We start from the raw sequence: 17,722 nt of genomic DNA, 5'->3' as shown, positions 1-17,722 counted from the left end.
ACACACACGCTTATTTTGTAAATGTTGTACATGAGTGTTGGAGATAGCCCCTGGCTATCCATAAAGAAAAAGAAAAAAAGAAAATGGTGCCGTTAGGTTTGCTTAATATAAGAAATTTGAAATGATTTGTTCATTCTCTTTTGATTATTATGTATATTTTAAACAAAATACTTGTAGACTTTTACTCAAGTAGTATTTTACTGGGTGACTTTCACTTTTACTTGAGTCATTTTCTATTAAGGTATCTTTACTTTTACTCAAGTATGACAATTGGGTACTTTTTCCACCACTGATTAAATCAATTTGAAAGCCCCAGATAGGCTACACAAGTGTCACAAATTGATTTGCAATGACTCCAGTGATGTCGTAATTTCAACATATTTATTGTATAAAATGGTAGGCTACAGTAGCCTACATAGGTATATAAATTAATAGGCTAACCGATGGCCAACAGATGCAAATGTATCATTCTCCACATGTAATTAAATTAAATAAATGTGACTCTTTGTTTCCAACATTAGGGCTGTTTTTCTAAAGAACTTCAATGTGTGCTTTGTTTCCTTGCCACGATACTAACGAGTATCGTGATACTGGTATCATCCCAGCCCTAGTAACTAGGCAACATTAATGCAAAGCAAATATAGAACAAATGTGAATAAGAACCCCATGTTTCAGATGGAATCCACAGCACTGAAAAGTACACTGTCTTAGAGACAGAACTCGCATCTTTACTGACAAAGTAGAAAGACAGTTTGAATGCTTGAAATTCTTCATCAGTGTTCTATCCCAATCATTTGACTTTACTCCCAGTTACCCCACTCAGCAACACTTAGAGAAGTTGCCATTGGAATTACTCTGTTAGTGGAGAATGTGGGCGTATTGTGACCTGGAGGTAGTCAGTGAATGTTAAGGTCATTAAGGAGTAGCTGATGAGTGATTTCTATTACTCATGGTTGAATGTGGGTAGCTGGGGGATTGATTTAGCATTCCGTCTCCTACATTTAGAGATAAAGGATATCTGTGTTGTGACTCCAACTATCGGGTATGAAGGTAAGACCTAGATGCAGACAACGTCGAATTAACAATGGTTTAATAATCCAACAGGGGCAGGCAATAGACAGGTCAAGGCAGGCAGGAGTCAATAAACCAGAGGTGGGGCAATGGTACCGGACGGCAGCCAGGCTCAGGGTAGGCAGAGATCAATAATCCAGAGGTGGGGCTAAGGTACAGGTCGGCAGGCAGGCTCAGGGTCAGGCAGAGTGGTCAGGCAGGCGGGCTCAGAGTCAGGACAGGCAAGGGTCAAAACCAGGAGGACGAGAAAAAGAGAGACTGGGAAAATCAGGAGCTGAGACACAAAAATGCTGGTTGACTTGACAAACAAGACGAACTGGCAACAGACAAACAGAGAACACAGGTATAAATACACAGGGGATAATGTGGAAGATGGGCGACACCTGGAGGGGGGTGGAGACAATCACAAAGACAGGTGAAACAGATTAGGGTGTGACACCAACACCATCTTGTCTTGCCTCTGTTACTGTGGCTGGACTCTGTCTTCTGGACTGGGTTGTTAAGGTCCTTGTTGTTAGGGTTTTGCAGCAAGGCTATCTGCTCTTTGTTCTAAACACCCAATTATGGCCCGTCTGAGGGCAGTGACTTGTATGACAATGTAATGTAATGACAGGAAAATAGGAATAATTTCAAGGCAGCAGCAACAAACCCTAACTTCTCTCTTGTACCCCTCAGTATGTCCTTCATATGGATAGCTGGTTCCACTTACAGAGTGTTTTACCTCTCCTTCTTATGAAAATACATTTGGCAAATTACTCAGTTGAAGGTCGAATGACTTAAGAGGCTAAGTTCCACAAGCATAACTCCATTGTTTAGAAATGTTCCCATTTCACAGAATGAGACAACGTGCATCTAGCTCTAAGTGCCATAGGTAGTTTGAAAATAAGTACTTAACCCTATTATGGCCTACCTACCTCGTTTAGTTACAAACCAAATTGTGTTTTAGTGACGTGTTAGAGGCCTATCAGGATACGTTATTTGTCATAATGGACATGAGTGGTTAGTGTCATGACATGATTTCATCACTTTATAATAAGCGGGTCGAGTGAACTGATAGGCTACTAAACTCCCTCGTCTCCTTGACAGCCATGACAAATCTCTTCATCGTTAGCTTTAGTAAACCAATCCCCATTATTACACCTTCACGAATGGCATTCCTGTGATCTGAATCATGCGACTATTATTCATGCTTTATAATAGACACTGTTGGTGGAGATTCCTAAGGGGTTCGGATACACATGGAATATACTGAAGTATATTGTAATCATTGTATCAGCCTGTTTCCTCATAGCCATCAGCCAGTAAAAACTTTTCCATGTTGATGATTGGTTGGACAGACTCGATTGTCTCAATGTTGTTCATGACTGTGTTTCCTGTTTTTCCCTCCATAGAGACCTGAGGTTCAACAAAATCAAGGACTTACAGTCTGGCTCCTTCAAACGTCTAAAGAACCTCAACACACTGTAAGTCTCCCTCCTTCCTCCCTCCTTTGTCTATTCCCCTACACACTCGGCAATTGAAAAGAGTGTAATTGAATTGGTTACCGGAGAACTCTCTGCAAATGCATTTTAACAGAGCATACACACTTATGTAATCACCATGTATCAGGAGTCAACTACTTCTGTAAGCCACATCTCTTCCCATAAACACCCAGTTCTCTTTGTTTATCTTTTGTCCCAAGACTCAGAAACACGTCACATCATTAGTGGTCCCTGGAAAGTCCTGCAGCCAGTCATTCAGTCCACACACATGAACACTGAGTGGCAGATTCTTGCTCTCCACTCTGCTGTTCTTTCACACATGTAGGTCACCTCATAATCTGGGAGGAATTTATTTTTCCCCTTCACTCTCCCAGCCATCTGTCATGGCCCAGCCCTGCTAGCCTGCTAGCCTACAGTCAACCATCTGTCATGGCCCAGCCCTGCTAGCCTGCTAGCCTACAGTCAGCCATGTGGCAGGGATCAGCCCTGCTAGCCTGCTAGCCTACAGTCAGCCATGTGGCAGGGATCAGCCTATGAGGCTAGTGTATGAATATGAAGAGCTGTCCATGGAGAAAGGTAGGGCCAGGGAATGTTAAGAAAGAGAAAGACCAGATGAGATTTTCCTACGGTATCAGACCGACCGGCTAGCCATGTAGTCTAAGGAGCTCCATATTTCATAGAGGACTCTTCACGGCTTCAACCTCTGTCTCACAGACTGAAAAATAACACAGGATCTAAAGCGTGCCGGTCTTTCAACTGGGTAGACAGTTCAATATGAGTGTCTCAGGCAGACTGAAATAGATGTCTGGCTCCTACATGAAGGAAAGACTGGAGGGGCCTACTGCCTGTATTTTTCTGCTTCAGTCTGTGACAGACTGTGTCTAGCTGTCACTCTGAACATCGATTATACGATAGTGTATGTAGAGTTCATCAGTTTTTAAGTTGAAAGAAAAATCCAAGGCAGGGTGCAAAGGCCCCTGGGACAGCATCCATCACCAAAATGTTCAAAAGAAGCCAATTGAGGCCAAATGTTTTTCGGCAAAAGAGCAAGGTGAAGAGGCATGTTCTGCCCAATTAATGTTCTGCTTATACATATCATACCCTTTTCCAAAACAGATTTTTCTGCGTTAATTCCCATTTCTATGGCACTAAGTTGAGGGATCACCAACTCGGGCCTTTATTGGAAAAGGATATTGTAGTGTTGCAGAAAGTCTATGACAGCCATTATTGATCCTTGTCCAGATTCTACCCCATAGATCTGGCAGCCATTATAAATGCAGAACAAATTATGACAGTGTGTAGGATTCGAACCAGATGCTCTATAGAACAGCTACAATGTGCCAGGGATCTGAACTATATTATGTACTCTGGAAGGTTGAACTCTGTTTAGACTGGCATTGGCCTAGCATTAGATCTTGACAAAATAGTATGCCAGCATGGACCATTTTCAACTTGTTTCTACTAGTCTGTATGGATTCACTTTGTGTAAGTGTAATACTCCATTGGGAGGTCTTTCAAATAATGGCCATTCTCTTGACTTTACAGCCTCCTCAACAACAACCATATCAGACGGATTCCCAGAGGAACCTTTGAAGACCTGGAAAACCTCAAATATCTGTGAGTTGTTATGCTTTTATGTCAATGTTATTCTCTTCTGAATGTCAAGTCTTTGATCGATTGGTTTCATTGAAACAGTGTGGCAGCCATTTTCTCTGACAGGCCCAATAGGCAAAGAGTTTTTGTTCAAGTTTCACCCTGTTCCTCGTCGGCTGATGATAAAGCATGGCGAAACCTGTCTCGAACTTCTGTCTGGAAACAAAACTAAAACACACTATGTGGCTGTAAATTGGACGTTGCTACATTGCTAAGTCAGAACAGAACAAGAGTGTTACTGTGGTAAATGAATTGAAGTAAGACAAGAAAAGAACCCCCATTGTCTAATCCTCTGTACTTATCTGTCTCCACGTGGTGACCTGAAGGCAATGAGGAGAACAGAGGTGGGCTTGAGCAGCAGTCAGGCAACACATAGCCTTGGGTTGCTGCAGTATGGTTTAGTTGAACGTTTTAATGTCACATGTACAAGTACAGTGAAATGCCTTTCTTGCAAGCGATAACCCCAACAATGCAGTAATCAATAACAATGTAAAACTAAAAAGAGAACAAAAACACGCAAGAAATAAAAATAAGAAGAGCACGATAAAGTAAGTGAGCATACTATATACAGGGTCAGTTCCAGTACCATATTTACAATGTGCAGGGTACTGGATCGATAGGGGTAGACACAGTTGAAGTCGGAAGTTTACATACACCTTAGCCAAATACATTTAAACTCAGTTTTTCACAATTCCTGACATTTAATCAAAGTAAAAATTCCCTATCTTAGGTCAGTTAGGATCACAACTTTTTTTTAAGAATGTGAAATGTCAGAATAATAGTAGAGAGAATGATTTATTTCAGCTTTTATTTCTTTCATCACATTCCCAGTGGGTCAGAAGTTTACACACACTCAATTAGTATTTGGTAGCATTGCCTTTAAATTGTTTAACTTGGGTCAAACGTTTCAGGTAGCCTTCCACAAGCTTCCCAAAATAAGTTGGGTGAATTTTGGCCCATTCCTCCTGACAGAGCTGGTGTAACTGAGTCAGGTTTGTAGGCCTCCTTGCTCTCACACGCTTTTTCAGTTCTGCCAAATTTTCTATAGGATTGAGGTCAGGGCTTTGTGATGGCCACTCCAATACCTTTACTTTGTTGTCCTTAAGCCATTTTGCCACAACGTTGGAAGTATGCTTGGGGTCATTGTCATCAGCATTTGCGACCAAATTTTAACTTCCTGACTGATGTCTTGAGATGTTGCCAATATATCAATATATCCACATAATTTTCCTTCCTTATGCGGCCATCTATTTTGTGAAGTGCACCAATCCCTCCCGCAGCAAATCACCCCCACAACATGATGCTGCCACCATCGTGTTCTTCGGCTTGCAAGCCTCCCCCTTTTTCCTCCAAACATAACGATGGTCATTATGGCCAAACAGTTCTATTTTTGTTTCATCAGACCAGAGGACATTTCTCCAAAAAGTATGATCTTTGTCCCCATGTGCAGTTGCAAACCGTAGTCTCTCTTTTTTATGGCGGTTTTGGAGCAGTGGCTTCTTTTTTGCTGGGCGGCCTTTCAGGTTATTTTTATTAAAAAGAAAATATGTATTTCACCTTTATTTAACCAGGTAAGCTAGTTGAGAACAAGTTCTCATTTATAACTGCGACCTGGCCAAGATAAAGCAAAGCAGTGCGACACAAACACCAACACAGAGTTACACATAAACAAGCGTACAGTCAATAACACAATAGAAAAAAAATAAAGTCTATATACAGTGTGTGCAAATGGCGTGAGGAGGTAGGCAATAAATAGGCTATAGTAGCGAAGTAATTACAATTTAGCAGATTAGCACTGGAGTGATAAATGAGCAGATGATGATGTGCAAGTAGAGATACTGGTGTGTAAAAGAGCAGAAAAGTAAATAAAAACAATATGGGGATGAGGTAGGTAGATTGGGTGGGCTATTTATTGATGCAGCGATCGGTTTGCTGCTCAGATAGCTGATGTTTAAAGTTAGTGAGGGAAATATAAGTCTCCAGCTTCAGCAATTTTTGCAATTCGTTCCAGTCACTGGCAGCAGAGAACTGGAAAGAAAGGCGGCCAAAGGAGGTATTAGCTTTGGGGATGAACAGTGAGATATACCTGCTGGAGCGCGTGCTACGGGTGGGTGTTGTTATCGTGACCAGTGAGCTGAGATACGGCGGAGCTTTACCTAGCATAGACCTGGAGCCAGTGGGTATGTCGACGAATATGTAGCGAGTGCCAGCCATCTAGAGCATACAGGTCATAGTGGTGGGTGGTGTAAGGGGCTTTGTTAACAAAACGGATGGCTTCGTGATAGACTGCAACCAGTTTGCTGAGTAGAGTATTGGAAGCTATTTTGTAGATGACATCGCCTAAGTCGAGGATAGGTAGGATATTCAGTTTTACTAGAGTAAGTTTGGCGGCGTGAGGGAAGAAGGCTTTGTTTGCAAAATAGAAAGCTGATTCTAGATTTGATTTTGGATTGGAGATGTTTAATATGAGTCTGGAAGGAGAGTTCACAGTCTAGCCAGACACCTAGGTATTTGTAGTTGTGCTGGGATTGATTTTCAGTTTTGCACCAAAGTACGTTCATCTCTAGGAGACAGAACCCATCTCCTTCCTGAGCAGTATGACGGCTGCGTGGTCCCATGGTGTTTATACTTGCGTACTATTGTTTGTATAGATGAACGTGGTACCTTCAGGCGTTTGGAAATTGCTCCCAAGGATGAACCAGACTTGTGGAGGTCTCCAATTTGTTTTCTGAGGTTTTGGCTGATTTCTTTTTAATTTTCCCATGATGTCAAGCAAATAGGCACTTAGTTTGACAGTAGGCCTTGAAATACATCCACAGGTACACCTCCAGACTATCAGAAGCTTCTAAAGTTTTAACATCATTTTCAGTCAACTTAGTGTATGTAAACTTCTGACCCACCGGAATTGTGATGCAGTGAATTATAAGTGAAATAATCTGTCTGTAAACAATTGTTGGAAAAATTACTTCTGTCATGGACAAAGTAGATGTCCTAACTGACTTGCCAAAACTATAGTTTGTTAACAAGACATTTGTGGAGTGGTTGAAAAACCAGTTTTAATGACTCCAACCTAAGTGTATGAGACACTTCCGACTTCAACTGTATATATTATAATTATCGAATGGCAAATCGGATCATCTTTGTTATGTCACTCCCCATTATAACCCCAGCACCCGTCAGTTGTGGTGGAAGCAATGTCTGTGTTTACATTCACATGCGGTAAGTATTTCTGAAATATCTGTCTCCCTAGTCTCTCCACCTACTCAGTCTCATCTTCCCCTCCATTAACCTTCTCATCTCCTCCTTTCAGCCCTGGGTTAGATAACGCAGACCTTCAGCCCACCAGGCTCACTGTAGGCGTTGGAATGGTTGAACTGTACAAAACTTTGATTACATTTTTTGGGGCTGTTCTGTAGATCCTTGTTTTGTCTTTACTCGTAGCTGATTATCATGTGATGGATAAGTTCATGAGAATAACTTCAGACACACACACACGCTCACACACACACACGCACGCACGCTCACACACACACACACACACACACACACACACACACACACACACACACACACACACACACACACACACACACACACACACACACACACACACACACACATATACACATACACACTTCTCTGAATGCTGTAACTACAGCATAGCGTGGGTGATTCCCATGGTTGTTTGTCTAGTTTTAATTATAAGGCCCTTTCCCTTTAAAGCAGAGATAATCTGAGGCCAGCACACTGACCATGCCCTTGTGATCAACCCTTTAACCCTGCACCTCTCACCCTGCCATCATAGCCTGGGGGATTGTCCCACTACCTCCCTTAGGCCCCAGTAAAGCCCCCTCCCTGAGGTCTTTCATGTGCCCTCCACTGTGCGACCTGACAGAAGTCTGTACAGCCCCTTTAAGGGTCAGCTTTCGGTCAAAGGGTCTTGTGTTACGGGAATATTGTTCATGATAATGACTAATGCCAGAAGTCTTTCCTGACCATCTTATGTATTCTAAGTAGCCTTGGCTTTTGCCAGCCGGAATGATTCATAGGAGCAGGAGTCTCTCCTTGTTTCTGTAGTGTGTATTGCTGAACGATTTGTGCTTTTTGAGATCGGTTTGGTTCGATTATTAAAAAATAATCACGGTTTTCGATATCGGGTTTCAAATATTTTATTTAACATTAAATGCACTATGCATTATGTGTGTTGAATACTGTAACAACACAGAATAAAACTATTAATAAAAGTCCCATGATGGTAGTGACTGTCCATTACTGCTTATCACTTATTAACCATCATTTATTCACATTACTTTAATAAAATACTTTAGTTGTGTATATTACATTTGTTTTATTATTTAATTCCAGGTCATCATCTCATCTCTATAGAGCTGCTGCCTATGCTGTCTGACAAAATCACTATTTTGTAGTTCTTCAAAGGGTAAATTAGGCACTAAGATCATGTATTTTCGGGTAGAGATACATCACGAAGCAACAGCTGCTCTCTGTATATCCTCACACAATTTCGCATTCTAAAAAGAAACATAGACCTGACAAGTAGATGCGCGATGGATTATGGTCATTGTAGTTAATTACCATGTTTTAGGTGCAAAATTGAGTAGAATTTTGTCTTGTTGGAAACTACAACATCGCACAGTTCAGGATGAGTCTGTTTTATCTCTAGATAAAGGGTGCAATGTGCCCATGGAGACCACAGGGAAAAAAACGAACAAAATGGAATTCAAATAATTTCACCGACATCGGTCAATTAGTTGTTTGAAAACTGAAAAATAACCAAAATTACAGTTAATCAATCAGCACTAGTAGTGGGAGGCAGCTTGATGTACAAGAACACCCACTAGGAAGGACGCTAGTCTACCACAGCACCTTATCCCCAATCTATCTCCTATGTGACCTTTAGGCTATAGCCTAACCAGGGCTCTTGAGTTTCTTCCTAGTCAGGTCACATGGTCAGGAAGCACTCAGGGCTCTACTTATCTGTGATCTAAATCCAAATATCCTGTTGTGGTTTGTTGTGGTTTCTGTTGCTGTTATTTTTGTTGGTGGCGCTCTGATTGAGTTTTACCCTGGCATTGGGTCAGGTTGCATAGTTAGACATTTCATTAGATAGTATGAGATTACGGACCGAGAATACGTTACAGGCCTTGGGTTCTTCTCAGTGTTCTGTCATTGGTGGTGAGGAATAACATCTCTCTCTGTGTCCCTCGTACAGTTTCACAACACATGTGTGTGGGTGTACAGTTGGACTAAAATGGCGGGTCAGTTGAGTTCTCATTGAACTGTATAAGGACGAGGCCACAGAGGCTTTGCGGTTATTCAAGCAAAAGGCCTCAGTACTCTTCCCCTCGAGAGTTGACCCTACAGCTCCTGACTCCATCCGGTTTCCCACGCAGACCCCACCACAGTCTCTCTCTCTCTCTCTCTCTCTCTCTCTCTCTCTCTCTCTCTCTCCCTCTCTCTCTCTCTCTCTCTCTCTCTCTCTCTCTCTCTCTCTCTCTCTCTCTCTCTCTCTCTCTCTCTCTCTCTCTCTCTCTCTCTCTCTCTCTCTCTCTCTCTCTCTCTCTCTCTCTCTCACACTCACACACACACACAGAGACACAGAGACACACTGCATATGTTTTACTGTCCTTGTGGGGACCAAACAACCCCTAAGCCTAAAACAGCCTTTGTCCTGGTGAGGACCTGGGAATTGTCCTTTTTTTATTAACCTTGTGGGGACATTTGAGGATATCCGGTACCCACAAGGATAGCAATACACACACACACACACACACACACACACACACACACACACACACACACACACACACACACACACACACACACACACACACACACACACACACACACACACAGACACAAAAGTTTAGTAAGGAAGATATGCTGTCTGGATATCTTTGACATGTCATCAAATGCCTTTCACACTGTCAAGAAATGTCCTTCATATGTTGATTACGTAAGAGCCTAGAGCAGCATCTATTGTACTGTGTATGCGATAAATGAGAAGCCATGTGTGTGTTTGACAGAGAAGATTGCTCCCAGTTCATTCCCACCAGGATGTTTCTCCTGTGCTGGCTAACACTCAGCTCAGCCTCGGTCAACATCAGTGGATGCCTGTCTGTGAGTGCAGTGCATTAGACCGTGCTGTCTTTGATGATCATCACTGTCACATAGGATCAACTTGACAAACATCAGAGAGTGATGAGATATCCCTGATAGAGGAAGATAGAGAAAGCGGAGCTGTTTCTTTTTCCATAGGCCCACACATTGCGTCATATTTGCTGAGAGCAAATGGGAATCTCTCATCGGCTCTACCCATCGATGTAAAGTAACTGGAGATGAGTAGAAGAAGAAAGGGAAGATTGCCCTAAGCCATTGTTATTCTAGTGTCATATCTCTCTCACGTTAGAGGGAGGGAAAACACAGACATGTCATGTGATGTTTGTCTTTAGATGTAGGTAACCTAGTGGTTAGAGCATTGGGCCAGTAACCCGGTTGCTGGATCGAATCCCCGAGCTGACAAGGTAAAACACATCTGTTGTTCTGCCCCTGAACAAGGCAGTTAAAACACTGTTCCCCGGTAGGCTGTCATTGTAAATAAGAATTTGTTCTTAACTGACTTGCCTAGTTAAATAAAGGTTACATTTAAAAATGTTCTGGAACGTCATAGTGATGCTATATTACATTACTTGAGACATGGTGCTCTTTTGTGAAAGTCTTCGCAGAACTCTGAGGGACCCACCAACCCTCTGTCATATATTCTATTTTTTCAGATTTTTTTTACATTGTGATTTGTCAAATTTTTGTACATGTATGTTATGCAAGTTATGCTGAGCGTTCTGTTTTCTGACAGCTTTTGACGTTTTTCTCCGCTCTGCATATTGTGTCAGTTGCTTTACATTTGTCATCTAGTTAATGGAATCTGTCCCTAATGATCAACCAATCATGCAGTGATATAGCTAATATTCATTTATTGTGATACCTGAGTGGATGGACATTCTCACTGTCAAAATACTATTTCAAAACATTGATCCCATGAAGTTGGTTTTATGATAGCTCCTTTCGTACAGTAACTGGGCCATTCAACTAAGCCATTCTTTCATTGTCAGAATCAGAATCACAGAGTACATTTAGGCATACCCAGAATTTGACTTGGTGATGTGATGCTGCTGGAAATAAGCAACATACAGAAACTGAGGAATTCACACAAAGTTTACATACTTTTGTACAAAAAAAAGATACGTTAACATAGAACTGTAGAATATGAGCAAATTTACAGTGAGAAATGTATAATTTACAGTATAAATAATATATCGAAATGCAGAAGTAGGGACTTGTGTTAGGTACTAGAGAGAATTCATTTGATCCCCTGTGTTTTTGACTAATATTACTGATTATTTCTCCTTTCAGCTATTTGTACAAGAATGAAATCCAATCAATTGACAGACAAGCATTTAAGGGACTTGTCTCTCTAGAGCAACTGTAAGTGACCAGCTACTCATCCTCCTCTTCCTCCTATTCGCCCTCTTTCCTCCCCTTCCCCTCTGCACCTTTATATCTGATTGTCCGTCTGTCCGGACCCCCACTCCACGGTGTCATACCGCCACTATGCATGCCGTGTGTGCACCCACCATTGTAAGTGGCGCTGACACCCTGCATGAGTAGCATGCCTCGTTGCCACGACAACAGATGTGCGTTACCTGATCCTAGTGCGTAAAGATACAGCATGAGATGCCCTACCCTGCCCTGCCCTGCCCTGCCCTGCCTTGCCCTGCCCTGCCCTGCCCACTCACTACTGTAGCTAAGCAGATGCAGACTCAAGCAGGCCTTAGCTTCCCATGTACTTAGACTACAGCTCCAGCTCCTGCTTGCCGCATGCCATGCTGCACAGCTTGCCCTTCACTGTGGGCCCCATTCGAACTTGAGATAAGTACGCTTAGCGTGGACTTAAGTCAATAACTTACAGTAAGTTCATGTTAAATCAACATACCTCAAGTCTGAAAAGGGCCCTGTGTGTCTGACTTCCTCCCTGGAGTCACACTACTGTACTGTACACTGGCTGCTTGTCTCACCCTTGACCTTACTTGTCATTGTCCATCTAGTTGTGTTATGCGCTAGTTCTGTTGTTTCATAGAGGGCCCCCACGCATTTCCCAAGCAGAGTGATAGAGGTCACCATGTGCCTATTGCATGGGCTTATTATGTCTACGAGACATACCTTCAGTGTCGGTATGAGAAAGGATGCCTCAAATCTGTATAAATGTCCACGTGACCTTAAGCTATCAATGTGATTTCTACATTTCTAACATCTTTTCCCAATTGCATGTTGTCTCAATGACTTGAATATGTTCAAATCATCCCAGAACTTAGATTCATTTGAGGTTTTTCTTCTGTTTGTTGATGTAACGGTTGTATTGTGTTTGGTAAATGTTGAGTGTGTGTTGGAGACCAAGGCTCATACAGAACCTACAATAAAGCAAGCTGTCCATGCAGAGTAGTAAATTGTGTTTAAACCACCAATGCCATGAACTGCAATTGCCTTCTTTTAGTAAAGCCAATCGTTAAACAATTCTTTCAACAATAAATTATTTTGTGATGCAACTGTTGCCAAATGCTGAGTTTAGAGAGATTGTTATTGTTGGTTAACCCTAACCCTTCTGGGAAAATATATATCGCAACAATGGGGCTTCATATGTCAATGGAAGACAATTAAACTGACATCGTTTAATAAGGGGTGGATACTGAACACAATATTTGGAAAGTCATGACAGTGTCCTCCATGAAGGCAATTCTTTCTCTAAACTACCCCCAAACAAAAATGGCTGACATGCATCTTCCTCCTCACAGCCAATTTGGGTGGTTGAACCTAGGAGAAGGCCTTGTGGCTGTTTGTCCCTGCATAACGACATGCATGCACACTGAACAAATGGCTATTCATTAAGCGAAACCAAGTCAAAGTCCAGGCTCTTTGCCCCGCAGCTGGTTTGAGTTTTGATACAGTAATGAAGGATTTTATGTGTGGGTGACAAGTTCTGAGCCAGAATTGCATTCACTTTAATGGCCCTCTGCTATTCTTTTGGGCTACAACTATGCTATGCAAGCTGTATGTTGGAGTTAGGGGGATTAACATTTCTTTAAAGTACTGCCAGTCTTGTATTTAATATCCCATGCTCCCCTGCTATTTAAATGAGAGAATTTCCCAAGCATGTTGGCTCGCTTGTTGTCGACCATATTCAATTCACAAACGGGCTACCTGTGGCCAAATACTAATTTAACGCCAAAGCGACTACAGAACATAAGCACATAAGCAATGTATCTTGGATTAGAACATGTACACAAAGCATGTTTCTGCCCCTCTCTAACATATGTAAACAATAGTTCCTTTTCACAATAAATCTCAATTTGGTGCTTAAAATGTCTTATTACGGGCCTCCGTAATGCATCGCAGTGCTAGAGGCGTCACTACAGAACTGGGTTCGATCCCAGGCTGTGTCAGAACCGGCCGTGATCGAGAGTCCCATAGGACGGCGCACAATTGGCCCAGCGTCGTCCGGGTTAGGGGAGGGTTTGGACGGGGGAGTTTTACTTGGCTCATCGCGCTCTAGCGACTCTTTGAGGCTGACCCCTCGCTCGTCAGTGGAACGGTGTTTCCTCTGACACATTGGTGCGGCTGGCTTCTGGGTTAAGCGGGCGGGTGTTAAGATGCGTGGTTTGGCGGGTCATGTTTCGGAGGACGCATGACTCGACCTTCGCCTCCCAAGCCCGTTGGGGAGTTGCAGCGATCAGTCAAGACTGAAATTGGGGAGAAAAAGGGGTTAAAAATATATATATTATAATAATAGTCTTATTACACTTTGTTCTATTACCCTGTTTACTGGCATAAAATGTGCTTTAATTGTAATTGTAAGGTAAAATAAATCAACGGGCTTATGACTCACATACATCAATTAAAGGTTATAAGGCTAGTCTGTTGCCAAGTTCACTGTTAGTTGTTGCCAAGGGGTGACAACAAAATCAATATTATCTCTCTCTCTCTCTCTCTCTCTCTCTCTCTCTCTCTCTCTCTCTCTCTCTCTCTCTCTCTCTCTCTCTCTCTCTCTCTCTCTCTCTCTCTCTCTCTCTCTCTCTCTCTCTCTCTCTCTCTCTCTCTCTCTCTCTCTCTCTCTCTCATCTCTCCCCTCCCTCTCTCAGACATGAAATACGGTTGTCTGTGTAATTCCTCTTGGCTGTTCAATGTTCTGTTGTCCTTGGACATCCTCTGGCCTGCCTTAACGTCCTCTACACTCTGATGAGGGAAGAATTCCATTTTGCAGACAACACCCTACATCTATCTCTTTTATTTTGAAGTCAAAAGTCTTAATGCATTCATGGTGTAGTAAATGGATGCTGTGCTCTATCCACTGTCGCTCGAGATTAACCGTTTTTTTTATTGCTGATTAGTGCAACTTTGCTTAACCTTTGCTTGCTTTGCCTGTTGCCTTGTCTGTTTAATAAACAAACATGTTTACGGAACCTAACAGTTACTGTACAGTGAGTAATTGGTTTGCAAATGTCATTGTCCTAGCCTTACTGTATGTTTATTACCATTTGTTCTAAGTTTTGTCTCTTTTAACTCAAAGGTGCTCTGGCATCAATCATAGTTGCATTCCATTGAATAACTGTCTGTACCCGCAGATGGGCCATTCCATCAGAAGGTTAGCCTATAGGGATAGAATTTACAGACGCTCAATATTAACTGTCTGGTAGGGATACATATAGGCCTAGTGCAAATACCTTCTCGTCTGAATTATGACTTGAAGTATCCCTGAAAATACAGGATTGTATTTTAACAGGTTATGTAATGGACAGGTTAAGGGGTTCTTGGAAGGCATCACGAAACCTATTGGAATGTACTGAAACTGCCAGTTAAAATGTAATTATTTCATTTCTGTGGCCTACTGTGAAAACATGTCCATCTAGTCTAAATGATCATCCTAATGTGGTGTTACTGTGCTGTGCCAATGCTCTGCACTTTTCCAGGTACCTGCACTTCAACAACATTGAGTCCTTGGAACCAGAATCCTTCACCCAACTCCCAAAGCTTGAACGCCTGTAAGTCCGCTATCTCCACTTTTCACCTTTCACTCTATCGTACAATTGCAAGTTACATTCTTACTTTAAAGTTACACATTTGTCTAAATGACGGGACGATGCATCTTTAGCAAACAATTGGACATAACTCTCCAAATGACATAATTGAATGATTTGTTGTGGCATGCATATGCTTGTCAAAGTCTCTACCTGAGCTAACTTATTCCAGAGGGCACCAAGTGCATACCAGACTTCACAACGTAAACATTCTGGGAAATAGACTTTAAACCCCATGAAATGGCCTACATGATGCACTGTGGATAGGATGCGGTGTCCGCAACCGACAGAGCCCTAATGTGTTTAACAGAAAGCTGAACTTACAGGGGGGGGGTTTCAAAGCAGCACGACCCTTAGATGACCTTTCAATGTTCTGGGGTGCCTTCATGTAACAATGGACAGCTAATCTCTTCAACAAGTCACTTGAGGTCTGTGGGCCATTTTTACAGCTGGTTGCCTGTCTGTCTGGGGTAAATAGCAAGAGAAATGCTATGAGGACAGACTAGACTGCACAGGGATAAATGTGCCCAGCGTATGTTTGGCTGTGTTTGCCCAGTCTGGTGCTCCTCCAAACACTTCAAACTCAGGTTCCTGACATGTGGTCAGGAAAAAATCATGGCCCTACTCAAAAGAATTCGTAGATGGCCCAAAACCACAACTTCAGGGTTATGTGTGTGTTTCTTATTCACTGACTCATCAGATCTCTATGTGCTATGTAGGACAGAAGCTAAGAGCCCAGGTCAGCTAGAGTTATCCTGCAGGGCTATCCTGCCAAAGAGTTATCCTGCCAAAGAGTCCACTGATAACACCTGTGCCTTTTGTCTGGAGAGATATCAACTCTCCTGACACCTAACATAGGTGGGATCTGAGAGAATTTCACCAGGGAAATAAGGGACCAATATGAAAAAAACGTTCTTATTGAAGTAACAGTAGACTCAGTGAACTATGTCAGAACCTTAAGACCCCACGGGACCTGGACTGTACCTTCTACCGTGCGGATGGATGGATGGCTCACCGGCTGGCTGTTTTCACGCTCTCACACCAGATGTGGGAGTGTTGGATCCGATCTGAATTCCTCCTTCAGTGTCCATTACGGGCTACCCCTGGAATCCCGCCACACACGTTCCCAACCCTCCCCAGAAAAGGAGCCGCCTGCACACAGCTGGAAAGGGGAAGAAATTCCCAGATGCATTTGTTCTGGAACGTTTGAATGTCCAGTCTCACTTGTTTGTGACCAAGAGAAGTCTGAAAGATCTATCTATCTCCTGTGGATTGAAAGAGAAGAAGAAGAAAAAATAGTGTTGTTTCTTTTGATTTACGGTGATCGCTAACCAGTGGCGATTTTAGCATGTACATCTTGGTGGGGCAAACTCAGCAAAGCCACTAAACAACACAACACTAAACAATACATTAATTGCATTATAACGGCAACAAGCGGTGCCCACAAACTGTTAGGGCCTACATAAAACTGTCCCAACAACAGAGCTTTCTTTCCCCCACAATGGAGTGAATCCTAACTACAGCTGGCTATCAGCGTAGCCTTCTCTGGCAGCGAAACAATTCATTCAGCCTCATTTACTGCCTTTTTAAAAAACAAAGCTGATATGGCTGACTTGCTTAAACAAATGTGGTTTCTACTGACAATTGAGATGTACAAACTATGGCATAAGGGAACGATGAGTGGATAATAGGCATTCCGTGATTTCGATTAAGACATTAATGAGCGAGCTAAGACGGACGTAGTCAATATAACTATGTATTCAGCACTTTTGAAATGTACAGCGACAGAATGCAGAACATGGGCTGCTCTTACCGTATTTTCCCTGTACACCAAGTCAGAACTGTAGGATAAATAAAGGGGGCATATAAGCAGACAATGAAAGCTCTTACAATATTCAATGATGACATTTCTCTAAAACAGGTTTAGGCTACATGTGCACCACCGAGCCAGACCAGTAACGTAAGGTGAAATTAAGAGGTGAAAATAGACCAAATTATTAGGGTGAGGCACATGGGCTGCTAACAGCTTACTACACAACATACACTTAGTATTACTTTCTTAGCTACAGTATACATATCTCCCTGGCATATTACATCATTTATGCAGCAGCATATAAGACATTTTTGGACTCACCTTGTTGTGATGTGCTCACTTGAACAGGAAGGTGGCGCGGCGGTCCTTCGAGGGGAAGATTTACAAATCCGAGTTGGATGACCGTTCAAAATGTATTTTCCCAGTCTGAACTCGTTTATTCCCGACTTCCCAGTTGCAATGCTTGCGGTTAGCCACTGTCACCAATTCCTTCCAAACCACTCATTGTTGAATTTGCGATTTCCTACTTGTTGTGTAATGTTTATGTGCAATGGCCGATG

At 42.4% G+C, this 17,722-nt stretch overlaps 1 protein-coding gene across 3 annotated transcripts in view; it reads left to right on the top strand.

Moving 5' to 3' along the window:
• The window catches only part of LOC139530660 (peroxidasin-like), an 82,144-nt gene that overhangs the window by 28,782 nt on the left and 35,640 nt on the right, over positions 1–17,722 (top strand). For 2 of the 3 annotated variants that reach the window (XR_011666094.1, XM_071327247.1), the window contains exons 2-5: positions 2,463–2,534; positions 4,098–4,169; positions 11,634–11,705; positions 15,242–15,313. Coding sequence is in view for 2 of the 3 variants with exons in the window: in XM_071327247.1 (XP_071183348.1) it covers positions 2,463–2,534; positions 4,098–4,169; positions 11,634–11,705; positions 15,242–15,313 (288 nt within the window). In the remaining variant the exon portion in view is untranslated. The remainder of the gene's footprint in view (positions 1–2,462; positions 2,535–4,097; positions 4,170–11,633; positions 11,706–15,241; positions 15,314–17,722) is intronic. The other variant, XM_071327248.1, reaches the window with a different exon arrangement.

Source organism: Salvelinus alpinus, chromosome 9, assembly GCF_045679555.1.
Source record: "Salvelinus alpinus chromosome 9, SLU_Salpinus.1, whole genome shotgun sequence".
In the NCBI taxonomy this organism is placed as follows: domain Eukaryota; kingdom Metazoa; phylum Chordata; class Actinopteri; order Salmoniformes; family Salmonidae; genus Salvelinus; species Salvelinus alpinus.
This window is presented reverse-complemented; position numbering and strand designations above follow the sequence as displayed.